The 20557-nt window shown below is 40.9% G+C and overlaps 1 protein-coding gene across 3 annotated transcripts; it reads left to right on the top strand.

Moving 5' to 3' along the window:
• Window positions 1–513: 513 nt before the first annotated feature.
• Window positions 514–20072, top strand: ARHGDIB (Rho GDP dissociation inhibitor beta). 3 transcript variants are annotated; one of them, XM_012447668.2, is made up of 6 exons: window positions 514–616; window positions 11234–11426; window positions 12094–12177; window positions 14080–14156; window positions 17198–17261; window positions 19367–20072. In XM_012447668.2, exons 2-6 carry the CDS (start codon window positions 11246–11248, stop codon window positions 19564–19566), a joined length of 606 nt encoding a protein of 201 aa, XP_012303091.2. In that variant the 5' UTR covers window positions 514–616; window positions 11234–11245; the 3' UTR covers window positions 19567–20072. The 3 variants fall into 3 exon arrangements, with proteins under 3 accessions (XP_012303091.2, XP_064233773.1, XP_064233774.1); XM_064377703.1 differs by lacking the exon at window positions 514–616 and adding an exon at window positions 5260–5277; XM_064377704.1 differs by lacking the exon at window positions 514–616 and adding an exon at window positions 5623–5639.
• Window positions 20073–20557: the final 485 nt, after the last annotated feature.

Genomic DNA, 20557 nt, shown 5'->3' with positions numbered 1-20557 from the left:
AACAACATTTGATTGTTTGGAGTGCAATACGAAGCTACATCTTGAAATTATAACCAAGAAAACTCCAAAAATCTGTTTAGGGACACATTTTTAAATTTAGGACCAAGTATATGTAGTTAACAATCATAGTTTCTTAGCGCTCTACATTCACTGCCAGCAAACTTTCAACATATCTGGCTGATAATGAACCTGGCGGGGACCCAGTGGGAACAGAAGTAGAGCCGATGTGAATGTATCACTACTGGTTTCAGGCTCCTTGCCTCCGTAGGCTTATGCACTAAAATGACCTGATTATCAGACGTACCCTCACAATTATTCATAATACCCATAGCTATAGGCTCTATACTCTTGCGTGCACATTCATGCATCTCCACGTCACACAGGCTGTCATGCTCGCACATGTGCCATTAATTGACAAGAATGCTGCTAAAGTTGGCTGATCAAGAGATAGGCTGTGCAAAGGAACAGGATTTGAGACAGCCCAGGGTTTCCTCTTCAAGTAGGTTTAAAACAATTTTTTTTTTCTCACTAACTTCCTTCCTGTTCTAACTGCCAGTACTCCGAAGTCAGAGTTGAGAGACAGAGACACCCCGGACAGAGACGTGAAGCATTGAATGTAAGTTCAAATACCTCGGGCTGGGGAGGCTTCAGGTGGGCTCAGAGCTAAGTCGGAAACCTCTCAACGGGGCTACCACCCTCTACAGTTTGTTGATTTGTTTTTTTAGAGGAGCAGTTTTCCTTTAAAACAAACTTTATGATAGAAAATTGCTAAGGAGCCTGCAGAGAAGGGGAAGTTAGAGCAGGGAAGGGTAGCAGTGGCTTAGGGGAGGAGGCTTAGGGAGGGAGGGTAGAGGGTGCCTGCAGCCCAGGAGGTGCAATCCTGAATGTTCTGGAGAAGCGCTCTGAGAACACGCACCGGGAGTGCCTGGAGGGGTTTCCTGCATGGTAGGAGCAGGCACCTGGCCAGGCTCAGGAGAAAAAGACTGTAGATCCAAACTGATACGGACTGTGCTGGTAGATGGTGTGTTGTGCTGGGGTGGAGATGTGTGGTTTCCTGTTTTCAAGCAATGTAAAAGGCTGGTTGAAAGAGAAAAAAAAATGGTTCGAAGCTGTCACATATTAAACTGTGTTCCACTAAAGAATTTTCTGGTGATAGAAGAGAAATGCAAAATGAAATCCTCCCTTAGAGTGCAGGGAATTTAGCCCTCAAAGAGGAAGCATGGTATATAGCACATTGTTGTGTACTCATGAGTCATACAGTGATAGAATTCCCACCACTGACAAAAACTGTGCATTAAATCTTGCAGTTGGATAGGCAAAAAAGCTTGTTGCTGTTGTTGTTAATAATAATAATGGCATTTTACATGTGAGATAACTAAAAGCAAACATGGAACACACCAAATAATGTATTACGAGGCAGGTTTTAGCATAATTCAAGCAGGCCCAGCTAGGACATCTGATCAGTAGGCCTCCCAAATGTCAAGGTTTGAATTTCAGCCACCATTAGGGGAAGTGCTTTAGGTATGGCCTGAAACACTTTCTTCCCTTTTGGAGGACTTCCCAGCCAACATGTTTCATAAACATAATCCATAATTAAACTCTAGACCTATGGGAACTCGAGGTGTGGGTCTGATAAGCTCTGGGCAGTTCTTCAGAGTGGGCAAAGGAGGAGTGCTGTCACCCAGAGGGCTCATGGTCACCCCTTCACATGAAGACCAAGAGCCACTGGAGTCAGGGTTGGCCTGGCATTCCTCACTGCAGGGATGGTCACCACAGGAGATCGAGAGGATCATGTCGGCCTGTTGGCCAGGGGAGGCGGGGGCAGAGGTCTAGTCGCTAGCCGGCATCGTGAATGTTGCTATTGGCTTTGAGTGTTTTTAATTTATAAGACTATATTCCTTCTCAAAGCAAAAATAGCACAAGCTTAGTAACAAGAGCATCTTACTGTTTTGTGAGATGTGTGAAATTCCAAGAGAACAGTTCTTTCTCCATCCGTGCTTCACAAATGCGAAAAATGAGTACGAACCGTGCTGTCACTGAACAGAAACAGGCTAGCGATTTTCAGGCCTTGACTGGAATTTGGTCCTTCCTTGTTTTGGAGAACACGAATTTGTCCCTAGGGAAGTAGGCTCTGAACATCAAGGTTCTGTTCTCAGTAGATGCTCAGCACAACAGAATCATTCTGAAGGGAAGACGTGGGTCTGAACTCATTTGGAAGAGCACAGCAGGAAAAGAGAAGCCCTGGGGAGTCAAAATTATGCAGATAGAAAAAGAGAACCAACAAATGTTGAGGGACTTTTTTGTGTCAGGCCTGGTGATAGAAACTTTCAAATTTTGTTCCTAAGAAGAATGCGAAAGTGTTCAATGATTTGACTAAAATAACATACTGATACAAAGTGGATCAATAGCCACAATGTATCCAAATTGCACTTTGGAGTGCAGTTCGTAAGGCATGGTGGTGCATGCCTGTAGTCCCAGCTACTCGGGAGGCTCAGGTGATCCTCCCGCCTCAGCCTCCCAAGTAGCTGGGACTATAGGCACGCACCACCACGCCGGTTAACTTTACTGTTTTTAATAGAGACAAGGTTTCTCCATGTTGCCGAGGCTGGTCTCGAACTCCTGGGCTTAAGCAATCCACCTGCCTTGGCCTCCCAAGTTCTGGGATTACAGGTGTGAGCCACCATGCATGTCCTATTATTATCTTTTTGAGACAGGTCTTACTCTGTCTCCCAAGCTGAAGAGCAAGGGCATGAACACAGCTCATTGCAGCCTTGACCTCCCGAAGCTCAGGTGGTCTTCTCACATCTTTAGGAAGAATCACATGGAAGGAATTTTCTCCAGTTCCACATTTTGAGAGTCCTTATTTCTAGTTTATGTTATTGCTGCCCAGGATCCTGTATTTGAGTCTACACTGGCATACCCAGAGATGAGTCTCATATTGCCCCTGAAACATCAGCAACATTTATCTGTGCAATAAGCCCATCCCGAATCACCCTGTGTTGTATTATTCTCTGGTGTCCTCAGCCAGAGAGTAAGTTTTGCCTCTGGTAAAAATTCACTTGGGCTTTCTTAAGAACCTGATAGTCTTAGCACAAATGGTCATTAAAAAAATTCTCTCTCACTTCTGTCTAACTTTTAATGCTAATTTAAAACTTTTGTGAATATTTTGAGATACTGAAGGCAATGACTTCCTTAATGCTCAGTTTTCTTTAAGGATTATTAATATTTGTGAAGGTATCTGGTGGCATGACTTCACACATTGGGCATTCAGAAAAGCTCACTGAATCTCTTGTGTTCTTTCTCTTGGTGCATACGAATGTGGGTTAGAAAAATATACCATGAATGCACAGGCAAGAAATAATAAGTGTTTCTCTCACAAAGAGAAATGGTAAGGAATTACGTTTCTAGTAATTTGTGCCTTTATCTGGATTGATTACAATGTTTATTGTCTCTTACAAAATGATCTTGTCTTTGGTTGTTCTCGTCCAGTTTAGAAGTTTTCATAGTCCTTCGGGGGGCTGAGGTGGTAGAAAGCAGCACTGCACAGATCAAAACATGAGGAATAACCATGAGGAAAGCAGGGAGTATGGATTCCTCCATGTCACCAGGGACAGGGGCGGCGGGGAGAGAGGGTGGAATCCAGAACCAAGAAGATTTCTGGTGTCCTGAGAGACAAACTTGCAATCCCCCAATATGCCAAATCACCAGTCAACCAGCACAGCACATTCAAATCCTTGACTAGCTCTGAAATGTCACCAGTCTTTTAGAGATGGCCCAAGTCTCCAGACCCACGCTAGACTCACAGCCCGATATGGGGAAAGTCAGACATACCCCAGTCATCAGGGAAAGTGGAGATAACAGGAGTTATAGAGAACGCTGATGCTTACATAGGAACTTCTCTGCTAGAAATCCCCTACTTCTGGTACTTCCACGTTTCTCTCTCCTCCCTCTCTCTCTCTTTCTCCCTTCTCCCTCTTCTCCTCTCTCTCTCTCTCTCTCTCTCTCTCTCTCTCTCTCTCTCTCTCATCTCTATCTTTTCTACCTAATACACCAACACCCATGGCTCTGGGTCTAGATGCATAATCCAGCACATTTTGCAGATCCAGCTTGGGGACATGAGTTAAGCGTCCATGGTATTTTGCTCCAGAGGCAGAGGGAATTCTCTTCATTAGCTGTGCCTGTGTTCACTGACATTTCTCATCATTCACAGAGTAACCTCTGGTTTCAATTAAGAAAGCGACAAATAAATAAAATCTAAAATTAAATTGTTTACATGGAAGTTTTGAAAAGAAATATAATAGTTACAGTCTTACTTTAAGGTTGATTCAGTTTTTACACAATCCTTGCAATTCCACAGAACTTCTTGTCTCTTTAGTACTCCTGAAAGACAAAAATCTATTTTTATGGAGGAAGGAGTGGGGACATAGTCAGCTCCCATCCAGGGGAAAGCATTCGGTGTGGAAGCAGTTACCTAGCTTCACTGAAGCTTTGCAACAAAACAGATCACATCAGGGCAGGGAAGGAAGAAAAGGAAGGGAGCAAATATTCATTGAACATCTATTCTTGGCCAGTAGAGTCCTAGAATTTTTCATATGTTTTCTCCAATCTTTCAATCCCATAAAGAAGAATTAATATCCCCAATTTACTGGTGGTAAAACTGAGGCTGAGTGAAATTAGTAACTCACCTGCATCCTGTAATATTGCAGAGCCAGGTTTTGAATCCCTGGTCCATCCGACTCAAAATCTGTGTTCTGTGAGACATGAAAGTCACCTTTCTCTGAATTAACCCAGGTAATTTGTTTCATGTCCCGAAGCTGGATCTTTAAAATTGTGCTGAATTATGCATCTAGACACACAGGCCATGGGTATTAGTGTATTAGGTAGAAGAGATAGAGGTGAGAGAGAAAAGGAAGTGGGGTAAGGGAGAGAGAGAAAAAGGAGAGAGAGAGGATAGAGATGGGAGAAAGAGAGAGAGAGGAGAGAGAGAAATGTGGAAGTACCAGAAGCAGGGGATTTCTATCAGAGAAGTTCCTATGTAAATTTAAAGTCTGTGACTCCTGAGTTTAAATTTAAACTCCTGAGTTTAATTCCTGAGCTTAAACTCAGGAGTTCTACCCTTTTCCTGTCCTCAATTCATTTAGAGCTGCGTTAATGAAACAGACGATCCTCTATCCTGAGATGGGTGTAAATTTTTAAGTGTAATTCACTTTCAACGTCTTGGAAATGTCACTGAACTTGCAAGCAAAACATTGATTTCTGCTGTGTCATATGCATGCTGTGAGTAACCATCCTAATTGAATTTGACATTTTAATTGAGCCTGAGAAGATTAAGTCCCCATCTCAGCACATCTAATGCTTGGCAATGCTTTGCTGAATAGCAAACATGGGGATGTGAGGGCTCCACTGTGAAAGTTAATCTGTGTGGGCATCTGTGAAACATAAAATAGAGAAAATTGGAGTACTAAGCCTGTGGGAAAAAATGGTATGTGCTTTGGGGTCTAACAAATGGGTTCCACGTTAACCTGGTTAAACATATAATTGTTAATTCTCCATTTCATTCCTGTGCAAAGGACCAAAGCCAAAAACAGACAAAACCCAATTCTGCTCTTTGTGGGATGGGGGATGAGCAGTTGAGGAAGGTGAGGAAAGCTCATCCAGAAGATTCTATGCTGATGGGCTGAGTCCTCCCCAATTGCCCGACTTCCTTTTTTCTTTTCTCATTTCACAAGCTTCTTTAAATTAGAGAGCATTTGAGTCATTAAATTAAGCAGGGGTCTCAGAGATCCTCTCATGCCACGACTTCATTTTGCAGAAAATGAAACTGGGGCCCAGAGAGGTTAAGCAACTTGCGCGAGGTAACGCAGGAACCGAGTTGCACTGAACCATCGTTATCTGCCACTTCCCTGCTTTGTTAAAACTGTCTCTGCAGAGCTTGCAAAGAAGCATTTACCTCTGCTTGTGCACCTCCAGGTAGATTCCCAAGATGACTAACAAACTCTAATTTAATTATAACTTCTCAAAGACAACGAAAGCAATGAAGCATACTGCCTAAAAGTCAGACAACCTGGACTCAGATATTAATTCTGCCTCTCACATGGTCTGTCCTCTTAGGGAAGTTAGTAACCTGAACTGCGGTTTCCTGGTCTGGAAAAGAGAATGATGATTCTGATAAAGTTGTTGTGAGAACTAAATGAGATAATCCATGAGAAAGCACTTAGCACTGCATGTGATAACTGTTACAATTTTATCGATAGTATCAATATTATCAATAAGAAAATCAGTTGTCCTTTAGATAATGGGGTTGGAAAACAGTCTAGAATTTTCATAAAATTCCTATTCTCATTTCAGCACACATCCGTAAAATGGAAGGACAAAAAGAGAAAATTGGTGTTTGTGGTTAAATATGCACATATATAGTTTGAGAAATCGTTGCCGAACTATATATGCCATTTATGGCTGGGGCTTCAGGAGAAACTGAGGTTACCCAGGTATAACATTAAAAACGCAGCACATTGCTAATAATATTGTACTGTACTTGAGTTTTTGCTAAAGAGGAGATCTTAGGTGCTCTTGCCACACACACGAAAGTCGGTGAGATGATGGATATTTGCTTGATGATAGTAACCTTTTCACTATCTCTGTATCCCACACGTTATATTCTACACCTTAAATACATATAATAAATATTTTTAAAAAATTGATTCATAGAAGGTATTTATGTATTCCAGATATTAATCTCTTGTTAATATATGCATTGCAAATGTCTCCTTTTTGGAAGCCAGACCATTACTCATTTCACTATCTATATGGTGATACTATGAAAAGAAATTGTAATTCTTGTGTAATTGAAATATTCAATATTTTCTTCTTTGTCTCAGTTTCTGCATTTATAAAATGTAACTAATTGTGCCTACCTCACAATGTTGCAATGACTGAATGAAATAATGCATGCAAAGCACTTATCCCATAATAGCTGAGATTTGGGCTCAGAAGTGTTCGGTAACAATTTGCTGTTTTTATTAGGGTATACTTTATTATGCAAAGACCTGTTGGGTGAAAGAAAATAATTTTATGTCTGGGAGAAAAATAAATAAAATAAAAAATACAGCATTTTTGGGGATTCACATACATTTTAATTTTTAAATTTCCTTTTAAAGATGAATTTTATTGCATATATTTAGGGCATACAACATAATGTTTTGGGATACACATCGATAATAAACATGTTACTATAGTGAAGCAAATTAACATATTCATCTTCTCACATAGTTACCTTACTTTTTGTTTTTGTGCCAAGATCAGCTAATGTCTATTCATTTAGCATAGGGATTCACATACATTTTAAATAATAAAACAGAGACAGATATTCTCTCATATTGACAGGCGAAATAAGGTAACTGAATGTCTGGTAACTCAGCTGACACATGACTGCAGGTCAGGAGAAATATGTGGAGAAAAATTCTAAGAAATATTACTTAGAAAAATAATCATCTAGAGATGATGTGCTCTAAAGGCTACTTCCTGCACCCACCTGCATCTGGGCTTCTCTGCCAGGCTTTGTGGTCATGTGCCCTCAGACGCAGGTGTCATCTGATATCTTCTGCTTCAACATATTCAACATTTTGAGTAGGTGGACATGACCCTCAGCTTGAGACTAAGTTGTGTCAACAATCTGGCCGAGCCCCAGGAAAAAGTAAGCTTCTGGCTGGGCACAGTGGCTCACGCCTGTAATCCCAGCACTTTGGGAGGCCAAGGCAGGTGGATCTCTTGAGCTCAGGAGTTCAAGACCAACCTGGGGAACATGGGGAAACCCCATCTCTACCAAAACTACAAAAAAATAGCCAGGCAGGTGGTGCGTGCCTGTAGTCCCAGCTACTCGGGAGGCTGAGGCAGGAGAATTGCCTGAGTCCAAGAGGTGGAGATTGTAGTCCAGGAGCTGGAGATCTGCATTGCAGAGTGAAACCATGTCAAAAAAAAAAAAAGAAACAAAAAGAAAAGAAAAGAAAGCAAGAGGGAGGGAGGGAGAGAGAGAGAGGAGTGAAGGAATGAAGGAAGGAAGGCAAAGAAAGGAAGGGGAAGAAAGAAAAAGAAAGGAAGGAAGGAAGAAAGAAAGAAAGAAAGAAAGAAAGAAGGAAAGGAAGGAAGAGAGAGAAATTAGAAAAAGAAAAAAAAGCAAGCTTCTTCTGTAACACTCAACTCTCTGCTCCACTCTCTGCTTCATGCTTCCACAGTTTTGAGGTCATATTTCCAATCTGGAGATCTTGAACCCCAATAAGTCTATAAAGGACTTCAGGGGTCCACAAGCCCCTGGATCATATGCACAATGTCATGGGTTTATCTATTTTTTTCCTTGAGATAATTACCTTGATGTTTATCAGATTTTTTAAAAAGAGACCTATAATCTCCAAAAAGAATAAAAAATCAACCAAACCGGATGGTCCCCTTCAGTATTGTTAGATTGCTCAACTTCCAGCCTCTTCTCTACTCTGAAGAGTAATTTAAACATCAGTATGGTTAAAGAACAGTGGGTGCTCACCAAATAGTCATGACCCTAATTTTGCTTTAAAAGGCTTTCTCTGAGAACTGCTGTTCCAGTCCTTCATTTGCCATATTATGACTTTTTCTAATCAGTTTTCTAGAATGAGCTCGTTTGGGATTACCTGGTCTCATATCTCTTTTTCTTATGCTGTAATTAGACCAAATGATTTTAATGCAGCCTTGAATTTCTGCCTTTTGACTGCAACAAAATTTTATACAGAAATCCCACAATATCCTTCACTCTTTAATGTCTTTAGATAAACTTATGTCTCGTTTTTATGAAACAACTGTTATATCTGTTTGCAATGAATCGAGAAAATATAGAACTGACATAAACCTCAGATTTACTAATGAGAAGATCAAGACCTAGATGATAGATAAATGGACGTGCCAATGGTCACAGTTAGAAGATGGCAAATCCTGTGGAATACCTAATCCATCTCTCTCTCTCTCTCTCTCTCTCTCTCTCTCTCTCTCTGTCTTTGACATTGAGATTTGAGGCTGCATAATTACAATTTCGTGGAGGTTATTGAAATCATCTTGAGCCAGTAACTGGATGTAATGTTACCATCTGATGGCCAGGTTTCATTCAATCAGGCAACTTGTTAAAACCAAGTGACATAGTCCAGAAAGGCCTGCCCATGGGGGGCTGGATGTCTTCCTCTACAAATAGTTGTTCCGATGCTCAGTCAGCAGGTTTGCTATGTAGCTCCCACCCTCCTGGGTCACCAGGGTTCTGGGGAGCGCCCTGTCTCATCTGGCTTTCTCTTCATCTGCCCCTTAATGATTGTCGTTAAACTACCCACAACCTACAACATCCACACGCTGCATCCGTCATTTTTTTCCAACCGGTTCATTCACTTTCCCTCAGTGTTATTTGGAATACGAATTGTATTAGTCACTATGTTTATTCTGCTGTGCTTTAGAGTTTCAGCTTTGAGTGGTGCTGGTTCTTCAGCTGAAGCAAGAGTTGCCATAGAAACAGGCATACATGTTTTCTTCCTGGACGGGAAGTGAACCTGGGCTTTGCAGTGCTGTTTCCAGAGCTGGTCAAGGCTCACTCGTAATGGTTGGCTGCTTGTTTAGATGGAAAAGAATTGATGAGCCAAGGGATATTATTTTTTTCTTTCTCTCTCTCTCATTTTTTTTGATTCCATTAAAATTGCTTTCATTTGGCTTTAATTCCAAATTATTTTTCTTCCTCTTGCCAATAATAGTGACATTGAAACTCAAAACCACAACTGATTTTGACCAGAGATATCTTCACTCCTGGGGGACTTTTGAGGTTTGCAGAGCCACTTGGGATGTGATGTGACAGATATTGTCTTATAGTTGTGTCACTTAGGAGCAATGAAGGCTTTAACCACAGGCAGGGAAAAGAGTTACCCTCAAACCAGAATTAAGGGAAATCAGAAAACGATCTCTTGCCCAAATATCTCCTTGGCAGCCATCTCTTGTGGCTGTCAGCCACAGGGCCTGAAATTCTTGCCAGAGGGACTTCCTCCTCTTAGTCGGTATACTGCATCTCATCCAGCTATGTGAACCTGGACAATTATCCTAACTCTGAATCACAGTGTCCTCAAGGATTATATGAACCTCAATGGTTCATTTCAGCTCTGACAAGCTGTGACTATACATCCTCTAAGAGAAATAATTTTTGAATGTACTATTCAGTCATTAACACTTGACAGGTGAATGACTTTCCTAGATTTCTCCTCAATGTTTTAACACTCAACAAGTAAATGTAGATAATGATAGATGAAGGAAGACTCCAGGGTATGCACAGGTGGGGCCTTATAAGGTCAATGGAAACCCGGGAATGGAAGGTGGGAGAGATGGAAAAGGAAGTGGATCCAGAAAAGGGAAATAAATGGATAAATACTAATGGCAAATTTGTACTTACAATTTTGTCTGGAGGAATTTAAAGTGTCCTTTGTTATTTTCGTGGCATATAGAAAGAACAGTACATCTTCAGATACAAATCCTTACATATCAATCAAGGAAATTTTATAAAGTGCCTAAACTATGCAAGTGTTTTTGGGGGGAATTCAAGAAAAACAGCGAAGCTAGTACCCACTCCTGAGGAGTGATTAGCAGTGTTGGGTGTGAACCATGTAGGCACCTGAGGCAAGTATCATAAAGGTCTATAGTTCCTCATGAGTCACCTTTGAGGCATTGCTGGAGTTCAGAGAAAGATTCCATCAATGGGAAGAAGCCAACCATTTCTTTGGCAGGTACTCCACCTCTCCCCTCTCTCTCCTGCCTCTCTCCACCGATATCGCTGGGACTGTGCATGCCGCAAGCTTTGATGCTAGCCAGGCTGGCTGGATTTGGAGGACTGTGATAACTCCTACAGCTTTCTGAACTGGACTTTTGCTCCATTTGTTCAGGAGTCCTTGTGCCATGTTGCTTCACGCATAGTACATTATTCACATGTGAGGGATTTCTTTCTTGTCAGTTTGTTCAATAAATAGAAGATACTACAATAGTACAGAGAAATTCAGGCAGGTCAGAGAAATGACTAGAATACATTGGATTATTATTTCATAAAATGTAATGTGATTGAATTAGGGGGAAAAAAAGTCAGGAGAGAGACTGATGATTATAGAAGTCCATGAGGGTAAGGAGGCTGCTAATAGGAAACATCTTTTATATCCATGACTTTTGACTAACAGGCTGTCATTCTGTCTCACAGAAATAGATCAAAATGACTGAAAAAGACCCAGAGCCACGTGTGGAGGAGGAGGAGGATGATGACCTGGACAGCAAGCTCAATTACAAGCCTCCGCCGCAGAAGTCCCTGAAAGAGCTGCAGGAGATGGACAAAGATGATGAGAGTCTAGCTAAGTACAAGAAAACGCTGCTGGGAGACGGTCCCGTGGTAACAGGTGTGTGTGTATAGAGAAGAGGGTGGGTGGAAGGTCCCCGAGAAGGAAGAAGACATTTCAGCTGCTCAAGAGCAGCCACAAAGGGAAGAGGACCAACTGCTTCCAGGAATAAGTGGGCGAGGCACAATTTCTATATGCTGATTAAAGTTATGAACTGTATAATTAAGTCATCTCAGGAGAGAAGATGCAAGTCAGTAGTGAGATAGGCACACATAACACACGGGGAAATTTAGAAGGAATTCCAGACAATCACTTAGAATTGTATTTCCCTCTCTCCATTTTCTCTCTTTCTTCTTTTTTCCTTTCTCAGTCCTTACCTAACCATTCATCTCTTCCACATAGACCGTGGCAGAACAAGACATGGACCAGAGATATAAGTGGGCAGTGCCCAATTAGCAGAGTACATGACCCATAGCCACTCAGGAAATGTTGAATGTCAATTATTAGGATGGACCTGCAAGTGCCTGAAGCAGAAATAACATTGCTGTAATTTACAAGGCCATCAAGATCAAGCAGAGTGAACCTGCCACATCCATTTCTGTTCCTACTACAAATAGAGAGATCACTTTTATTTTTACACACTCTCTCTCTCTCTCCCACTTGAAATACACACACCCACTACACACATGTCTGATCTTGGTGCTTATATTCCCTTTTGATCCTGCAGATCCGACAGCCCCCAATGTCACTGTCACCCGGCTCACCCTGGTTTGTGAGAGTGCCCCAGCACCAATCACCATGGACCTTACTGGTATGTGGATTCATCTGTACTATTTAGAGGCAGCCTAAGATATCACAAAGAAAACTTGGTCTCTGTCTCCTGTTCCAACAAAAGAAAACTGGTGAATCAGAGAGGTATATATGCTAGGACCAGTTAACGAGCCATTGCTCAGAGTGCACAGTATTTACCATGTTTCATAAAAAGCCAAATCTCTATCTCTATTTAATTGATGAGAGTGCAGTCATTCACATTTGAGATATTTACAGATTTTTGTCTCCACATGATAGTAAGAGAATTGTTATTTATGCGGTAAAGACTGCTGATGGAAATATTAAGAAAGAAGTTGTGTGCTTCTGAATGTGTAAGGTTTATATAGTCTAAGCATCAAAGCATTCATCTTTTATCAGCTACAAAACTTACCTGAAGGTGAGAAGCAATCCTGAATTATGTTAGAAATTCCACTGCTATAGATTGAATTGTTTTAGCTTGAAACTCTGGTTCTTGTTAAATAAACAACATCCCCTGCTAAGGGCGTACTAATTAAGATGTTGTTATTTTCTTTCATGTTATTGTGACTAAGGGTCAAGCCTTTCCCTGAGACTTAGGCTTGAGGAGATGGAGAGAGACTGGGAAGGGGGGTATTGTGGAAAAAATGGGCATCTCAGAGGAATGAGAAGAGAAGCACGGAGCCAGGAGATTGGGGGCATCAAAGGCAAGTCTTTAGTGGAAAAAAAAAAAGTTGCCAAATTAAAAAACTGGACTATTTTGAGACAGAGCAAAGCACAAGTCTAGAAGAGTAGGTTAATTAGCAGCAGGGTAGTTCCCCTCTCACAGGACACAGCCAGCCTTTACCTTATATGGGCTTTATTTTGTCAGAGGGAGGAAATCAGAGGCTGAGAAGCCACATTTCCTGTTCAACTGACATCATTAGAGCAGGCACACACATAAATTCAGCTACCCCCACACGTTCGAATTCCTCCAGGAGAGAAACTCACGCTCTATCACCAGAACTCAGAGTCTTCCTAATAGTACCAGATACAGTTGCCAGTCTGCAAGAGAAGGTGTGAACAGTGCTGAAGAAATCTGTTCTGTTCGGCAGGGCCTGGCGGCATTGCAGGGAAACTTGGTCTCTGTCACTTTTCCAAGCAGAGAAAAACTAAATTTGGTTTTCTGTCACAAAGAAGCTGCTATGCACAAAGAAGAGAATAGAGAGTGATTACTTCATTAACCAGGGAACAGGAATTAGGGACAGATCCTGGTTTTATGGAACCTGAAGTTTTTATAACTTCAGTGGTATTCCTTAAGAAAAATAGTGTGAAATTGCAAATGAAAATACAAGAGTAAACACAAAAGTGAATATTTACTTATAGTGATAAAAGGAATAAAAACAAGTAGAATTTTAAAAGTTAGAAAATGCCACAAATATCACCAAATCTATAAAAACAAATAGTTAACACTCTTACGTAACGTTCTTCTCATATTTTTTGATTTGAGGGGTGGGGCCATATTCTTTAATGACCTCTTCATTTGACCAGATATATGTAATATCATTTTCTTTCAATGAGAGAATAAATTGACCAAAAAAAGATTTATCTTCACAACTCATTGGTAGTTCACAACATACTAGTAGTGTCTTGTATATTTTTAGCCTTGTCGTCAAACTTGAGGGCAGGGAAACTCTCATGTTTTTCGTAACAAAGCTGTAAGATTTCAGGGATTACAAGTGTGTGTATGTGTGTGTGTGTGTTTGTGTGTTTGTGTTTGTGTGTGTGCACGCACAGGGACTAAATTCAAATAGTCTGTGAATTAAGGGTCCTATAAACCACGTTGCCCTGGTGGGCCAAACATATTTCTCTGGGGCTTAAAAGTCATTCATAAACTTGTGTATCTGCTTTTGAGGAAGATAAACTCTTTCTAAATCTTCTTCTACAGGAGATCTGGAGGCCCTCAAAAAAGAAACCATTGTGCTAAAGGAAGGTGCAGAATATAGAGCTAAAATTCACTTCAAAGTAAGTATCCTGCCCTGTGTGTTTTTGTAAAGTTTAAATCTTTCCTTCAATCAGTGACTAAATTTCTTGCACAATCATGTTGAGATATTTTTTGTTTGCTTCTCCCCAAATACCCCCATGTGGGTCTGGAATGTCCTCTTCCCAGCCCTGAGTGCTACCTGTTGAGACCCACAATTGCTTCATGCCTTTTCCTAGCCAGGACTTCTTAAACTCTTCATTATCACTTAAGCCAATGGGATCCCTCTGTCTGTGAACTCTGAATACATCCACGAGGCACACACGACTTTGTGTTGTAGCCCTTGTGTCATTTCATCTTCATACAACATAAGCACCTCAATCTGGGGTGAAACTGTACATCCCTCCTTTCCAATGTTTCACACAAACTTTGTAAATAGCAGATAGTTCATGAATATATATTGAAAAGTGGATGAACAAATGAATCAACTAATAGGAAAAGAAAATGGAACAGATAGGGCCTCAGCTCTAATCGCTCAAAGATTATATAAATCCAGGGAGTGTGATCTTTGCTAAAGAACTGGAAATTACAATTATAATTGTGGAACGGGTAACCAGGAAAGAGGAAACTAAATAAGAAATTAACTGACATCTAATGAATAGCCATATATTCCAATGAGTAGCCAAACTTACAAGAAAAATAACCTTGACTTTGAAAACAAATAAATTAGAAATGCAGTGTTTGCACTTAGTGGTTTATGTTTGTTCTGGTGGCCTCTCATTCCCGCTTAGCCTCATTCTCCAGGGCCTGGGCTCCACCAAGGAAGACTCCATCTGCTCTCACTATTTGCACACTGGGACCTTCTTTCCCCAAGGTACAGGATATGATTCAGGGTCAGTGGGTGATCCCTCCCTACCCATACAAATACGCCTGAAAATAATTTCATCTTGGAAATATTTGTTGATGCTTGCTCTATAATGGACACTGAGCTAGGGTTCACTTACATGTTTCCTGTCGTATTATTTATTATTGAGGCACCTGAGGGTTTGGTAAGTCATTATTTCAAAATATGCCTAGAATGGGTTGCACCTCAGTTTCATTTTTAATCATTGATGTTATTGCATTACTTTCTCCATTTAGTAAGCCAGCTTTTATGAAATGAAGTGTGACAGGTAAATTTTGATGTGAATAAGATGAGAAGGAAAACTCTGGAACAGGGGCGTCTCCTCTGGATGGGGAGGGGGAAGAGGAGTGTGGTGACGTGGGTCTGGGTGGTCAGGTTTACACATTAGGATGATGCAGGAGGAGGCCACAGAAAGGGGCTTTTGAGTACTCTCTAATTCAGAGGTTTGATGGCTCTCTGAGTAACCTACATAAAGTTGAACCAGCCTGTGGCTTGTCCCAGCATGGTGCTACAATTATAAGAAAAGCCAGATCAGAGTCAAAAATCCTTGAAGGGTAACTTAAATCTTTACTGAAGTCTCTTGAAACGTGTCCAGGAAAGTTTGCATTTGTAACACCAGTAACAAATGCTAAAGTCCTCTTTCACGATCTCTGTCAGTGGCACTCAATGTTCTTTTTCTCCTCCCAAACTTCTTAGTACTTTCTAAAAATCTGGTCTAGGATTGTTCTTTTAGGTTCTCCCCACTTATTTTCTGCCTCCCAGGTAAATGTGGTATCTCTGACTTCCACAGCTCTCACTTTTATTCATGACACCAAGGCTTCTTCCTCCTGGGGTGGGAGACAATAGGGATGAGGATGGGGGCAAAAGAAGGGGATTCTATGAATATTCATAGTTTTGTCTCACCCACCCCAAATGTATTTATATTAAATGGACCCGCTGTGGAGCGCTGATAAGATGGTAGACGCTTTGTCTTGAAGTCCTTATGGCTACCGCACTATCATTCTTCTTCTTAGGTCTTTCTCCCACTAGGTCGAAGGGATAAGCTTGGGGACATTTAGAAAGATGTATTTATTTTCCCTATTCCTATGAGCTACATTTGGGACTCAGACTTATTAGAAAGTCTGGGCTTCATTTTATCACAGTCTCTCTGATGAGGCTAATTTTTTTTCTGCCAGCTTTTGATAGGTTTATACTACAGATTTACCCTGTGAGTCTTGAACCTAAACTGGCAGTGTTCACTGCTCTGCCACCTCCCTGCCAACAAAACAAAAGATAGCACTGGTTGATTGGTTTAACCGTTGTATCCAACGCAAAAGGACAGCCATAATTATTGTTGAAGGAAAATTATTTGAAGATGCTTTAATTCTTCACACTGGTGAACAGATAACCAAGCCCTCCAGCTAAGGATGCACTGTCCACTTTAATTTGTTTGTATAGACATAACCACTGTGTAAAATTAACAGACAACCCAGGTCAGTCCTAGGTAAAATGAATCATAGAAAAACAAAGTTCTTGGGCTGTCTATATTTTCACTCTGCGTTACTGAATTTTCTTTGAAAGGCTTGGGAAAATAGCAAGATCTCAGACAACGTCTGAAAATGACAGACATCCAAAATACTTGCCAGATACAAGTGAATTTCGCTCATTATTTCAGTTACGTTGCAGGCACAGCCATCTTCTAGACATGAATTTTCCATTACAGCTTTCCTCCTTGTTGTTTTTCATATGGTAGATGGATCATCTCGGGGGTTGTGGTTTTTAGGTATTTACATAATATGCTCTATTGGTATCTTAATAACTTTTACTAAGACACGGATAGTCTCCTCGTCAGTAGTGTTGGAAAGGGAGAGCTCAAGGCCATTTTTGGGACCATTGAGAAAAGAGGAATACAATGAAGACTATTGAGATGTTTTAATGAACCACTCCTCTCTCCCTAAACAATTTAAAAAAATAAAAATGTTCGATAATTAAACCAGTTTGGCAATGTTGCATTTTATGATCTCCTCTCCCTAAGCTTTGCCTCATGGCCATTCTAAATAAATATAGAAACACCTATTCTGAACTAAACCTTTAGTTTTTTTCATTTTCAGAGAAGATTCAGCTAGGCAGGATCAGCATGAAAGACGAGAAAAAATGAAAGACCTTCTTAATCTGAATAGCTTGGTTCCTTCCCACCTGCAGGTGAACAGGGATATTGTGTCAGGCCTGAAATACGTTCAGCACACCTACAGGACTGGGGTGAAAGGTAAGGGAACCCACATTCCCACACTGTCCCAAACTGCTTCTCACTGATACTTTAACTTCTGGTTATTAGCAACTTTTGGCTGTAGACTCAGATGAGAATACAATAAAAGCTGTGGATGCCCACGCTAGGAAAAGGCACAAACACACCTCTGATCTAGACGTTGGCAACGCCAATGCTCAGGGGACCTAGTTTAAACTGGGTCAGCTGCTAACCTTCAGCAATTATCTTTTATGATTTAACATTATCACTCATAAAGGAGAAGAGTAACCAAGATAGGTTTGAAGGAAATAAATAAAAGTAAAAAATAAATAAATAAAAGCAGTTCACAGTTACAAAACCCAAGTGTGAGAGAAACCCAAGAAAGAAAAAGCTTGCCCAGTGGTATTATATGTATTTGGGGCAGAAGTAAGTGGAGGTGGCATTGGAGGGAAGGGGGAAGCAATGCTCAATTTCCTAACAAAGAAATAGAAAAAAATATTTTTTAAGATTGAATAAAATCTCTCTAATTGAAACAAATAACATGACAATGTTACTTAATCTGCAGTTCTTGACATGCCTTGGAAAGCCACCTTCAGTTTTCTTTCATTAATATGGGCAGAGAGAAATGAGAGGCAGGAAGGTGATGAAAGCACTTTACAGTTCCTTTCTACCTGAGGATCTGTCCTCTCCAGAGACGGGAAACAATAAACCATATATGTCAGTTTCACCAAATTAATAAGCAAGATGGAGGAGAAATTGTCTGGTAAATTTGTATGACAGAGGATCAGTCAATTTCCCAAATCCCAGAGAAGACCATTGACCTGAAAGGCTATTGATTGGCCTTTCCAATACCTAATCTCATGGAAAAAAAAGTTTAATTTTCTATTTTCCTTTGGGTATAAAGCCAATATCGCTTCACTGAGATGAAAGGACAGTGACATGTCTGCAGCTGTTCTTTCAAACTTATTCGCAACACTTAGCCAACTATGTGCCACCAATCTACCTACCTTTATTTATCCTTTTTAATGCCCAACTATTCTTAATAGATATTCCAGTTAACCACCTATAAATAAACCTGACTGGCTGTTTTCACCATTTATCCCAGTTCTTCACTTTTTTTTTTTAATCAATTTATTGCTGTTCTTTTTCCATCCAATTATTCTATCCATTAATTCTGATCATCATTTGTTACTTTATCTCCCACAACTGACATGTTCATAGAATGATAGTCCGTAGATAGACAATCCTTAAAGTCCATTATATACACAAAGAAACAGAGGCTCTAAAATGTTATATGACTTAGACCATTGCAGGACTGAGATCAGAACTTAGGTCTCAATTTGTTTGAGTTTTTTTTAATCGTGTAATCCGCTATATCTCCATTTAAAAAAAAAAAAGCAGGCATAATCCCCATTGATTTAGGGCACTGGTTCCCCAACTTTATATTAGAATCAACTGTGTAGTTTTTTTTATTATTATTTTTACTTTTTTAATTGCATTTTAGGTTTTGGGGTACATGTGAAGAACATGCAAGATTGTTGCAGTTTTTTTTAAAACACTGATTCTTGGGACCCACAGGTTACTGAATCATAGCCTTGGGTAGTAGGACAAAGTAAACTGTATTATTAAAAGGCGCTCCAATCTTTAAAAATGTTTTAAAGAATTTTTTTAAAAAATGCCTCAGGGCTGGGCATGGTGGCTCATGTCTGTAGTCCCAGCACTTTGGGAGGCTGAGGCGGGCGGATCACAAGGTCAGGAGATTGAGACTATCCTGGCCAACATGATGAAACTCCATCTCTTCTAAAATACAAAACATTAGCCAGTGTGGGGGCGGGTGCCTGTAATCCCAGCTACTCCGGAGGCTGAGGTAGGAGAATCTCTTGAACTCGGGAGGCAGAGATTGTGGCGAGTTGAGATTGCACCATTGCACTCCAGCCTGGGTGACAAGAGCAAAACTCTGTCTCAAAAAAAAAAAAAGGCCTCAGGTAAATCTGATGTTTATTCAGGCTTGCAAACTATTGCTCTTGGCTTTAATCACTGTAGGCTGTACTCCAGATTCTCCAGTTTGCAGTGTGTGTTTTTCCTCTATCGGGCTCTTACCCTAATGTACTCTTCTTGCTTCCTAGTGGATAAAGCAACATTTATGGTTGGCAGCTATGGGCCTCGGCCGGAGGAGTATGAGTTCCTCACTCCAGTTGAGGAGGCTCCCAAGGGCATGCTGGCCCGAGGCACGTACCACAACAAGTCCTTCTTCACCGACGATGACAAGCACGACCACCTCAGCTGGGAGTGGAACCTGTCGATTAAGAAAGACTGGACAGATTGAATGCATCTGCCCATCCCTTTCCCCACCCTTGCCACCTGGAAGAATTCTCTCAGGCGTGTTCATCACCCTGTCCCTCCTCCATGTCCACAGCTGGATCCCTCTCCAATAGTGCCCACATTCCCATATTGATACATCTTTTCCCACCCTGTCTCTTAAAGTGGTCCCTAGCACAAGAGTCTTAAAACCGGGCTTTCACCCTGCCTGCTCTCTGATCCTCCATCAGGGCCAGATCTTCCACGTCTGCATCTCGGTACACCATCATCTAATATTTCCCTCTTTTATTTTCATTTGAGCAACTAGAGGGCAGGAAATGGGCAATCACAAATAGGTCTTCGACTCAGGTTCCAGTAGTTCATGCTAATGCCTAGATTCTTTGGTGGCGGTTGCTGGCCCAATGAGTCCCTCATCACATCCCCTGCCAGATGGAGTTCTTCTTTTGTGGGAGACGCTGTAAACAACATAGAAGAATAAGAATAAAACAATAACTGTGTGTGTTCTGACTGAGACTTCATTTCCCTGCTTTCTTCCTTTGAACAAATATGCTAATCGGATGGTTCACATTCGTGAGTTCCCTTAGAGGGGATGGGGATGAGGAAAACAGACTGGAGATATTTACATCATTGGGAACAAATTGGCCCACTATTACACTGCAATAGGCAATGAACATTGGGAATACACAGTGGGAAATCTACATTTTACTTACTTGGTTATTTTTAATTTCAACTTTTATGTTAGATATAGGGAGTACGTGTGCAGGTTTGTTACATGGGTATATTGCACCCAGGTAGTGAGCCTAGTACTAAATAGGTAGGTTTCCAAACCATGCCCCACTCCCTCCTTCACACCTCAGGTAGTCCACAGTATCTGCCGTTTCCCATGTTTATGTCCATATGTGCTCAGGATTTCTGTTTCTACACTGTTTTGCTTACGATCATGGCCTCTAGGTTCGTCCATGTTGCTGCAAATAACATGATTTTACTTTTTTATTATA

The sequence above is a fragment of the Aotus nancymaae genome, unplaced genomic scaffold, assembly GCF_030222135.1.
Source record: "Aotus nancymaae isolate 86718 unplaced genomic scaffold, 86718_ANA_hifiasm-v0.15.2.pri h1tg000016l, whole genome shotgun sequence".
In the NCBI taxonomy this organism is placed as follows: domain Eukaryota; kingdom Metazoa; phylum Chordata; class Mammalia; order Primates; family Aotidae; genus Aotus; species Aotus nancymaae.
Note: the sequence above shows the minus strand (reverse complement) of the source record. Positions and strands in the feature narration are given on the sequence as shown.

Excerpts from the sequence above, each read along its gene's own strand:
- ARHGDIB (XM_012447668.2), top strand. The coding sequence starts at position 11,246 with ATGACTGAAAAAGACCCAGAGCCACGTGTGGAGGAGGAGGAGGATGAT. Across the intron at positions 12,178-14,079 it reads AATCACCATGGACCTTACTG|GAGATCTGGAGGCCCTCAAA; the intron begins GTATGTGGATTC and ends CTTCTTCTACAG. Across the intron at positions 17,262-19,366 it reads CTACAGGACTGGGGTGAAAG|TGGATAAAGCAACATTTATG; the intron begins GTAAGGGAACCC and ends CTTGCTTCCTAG.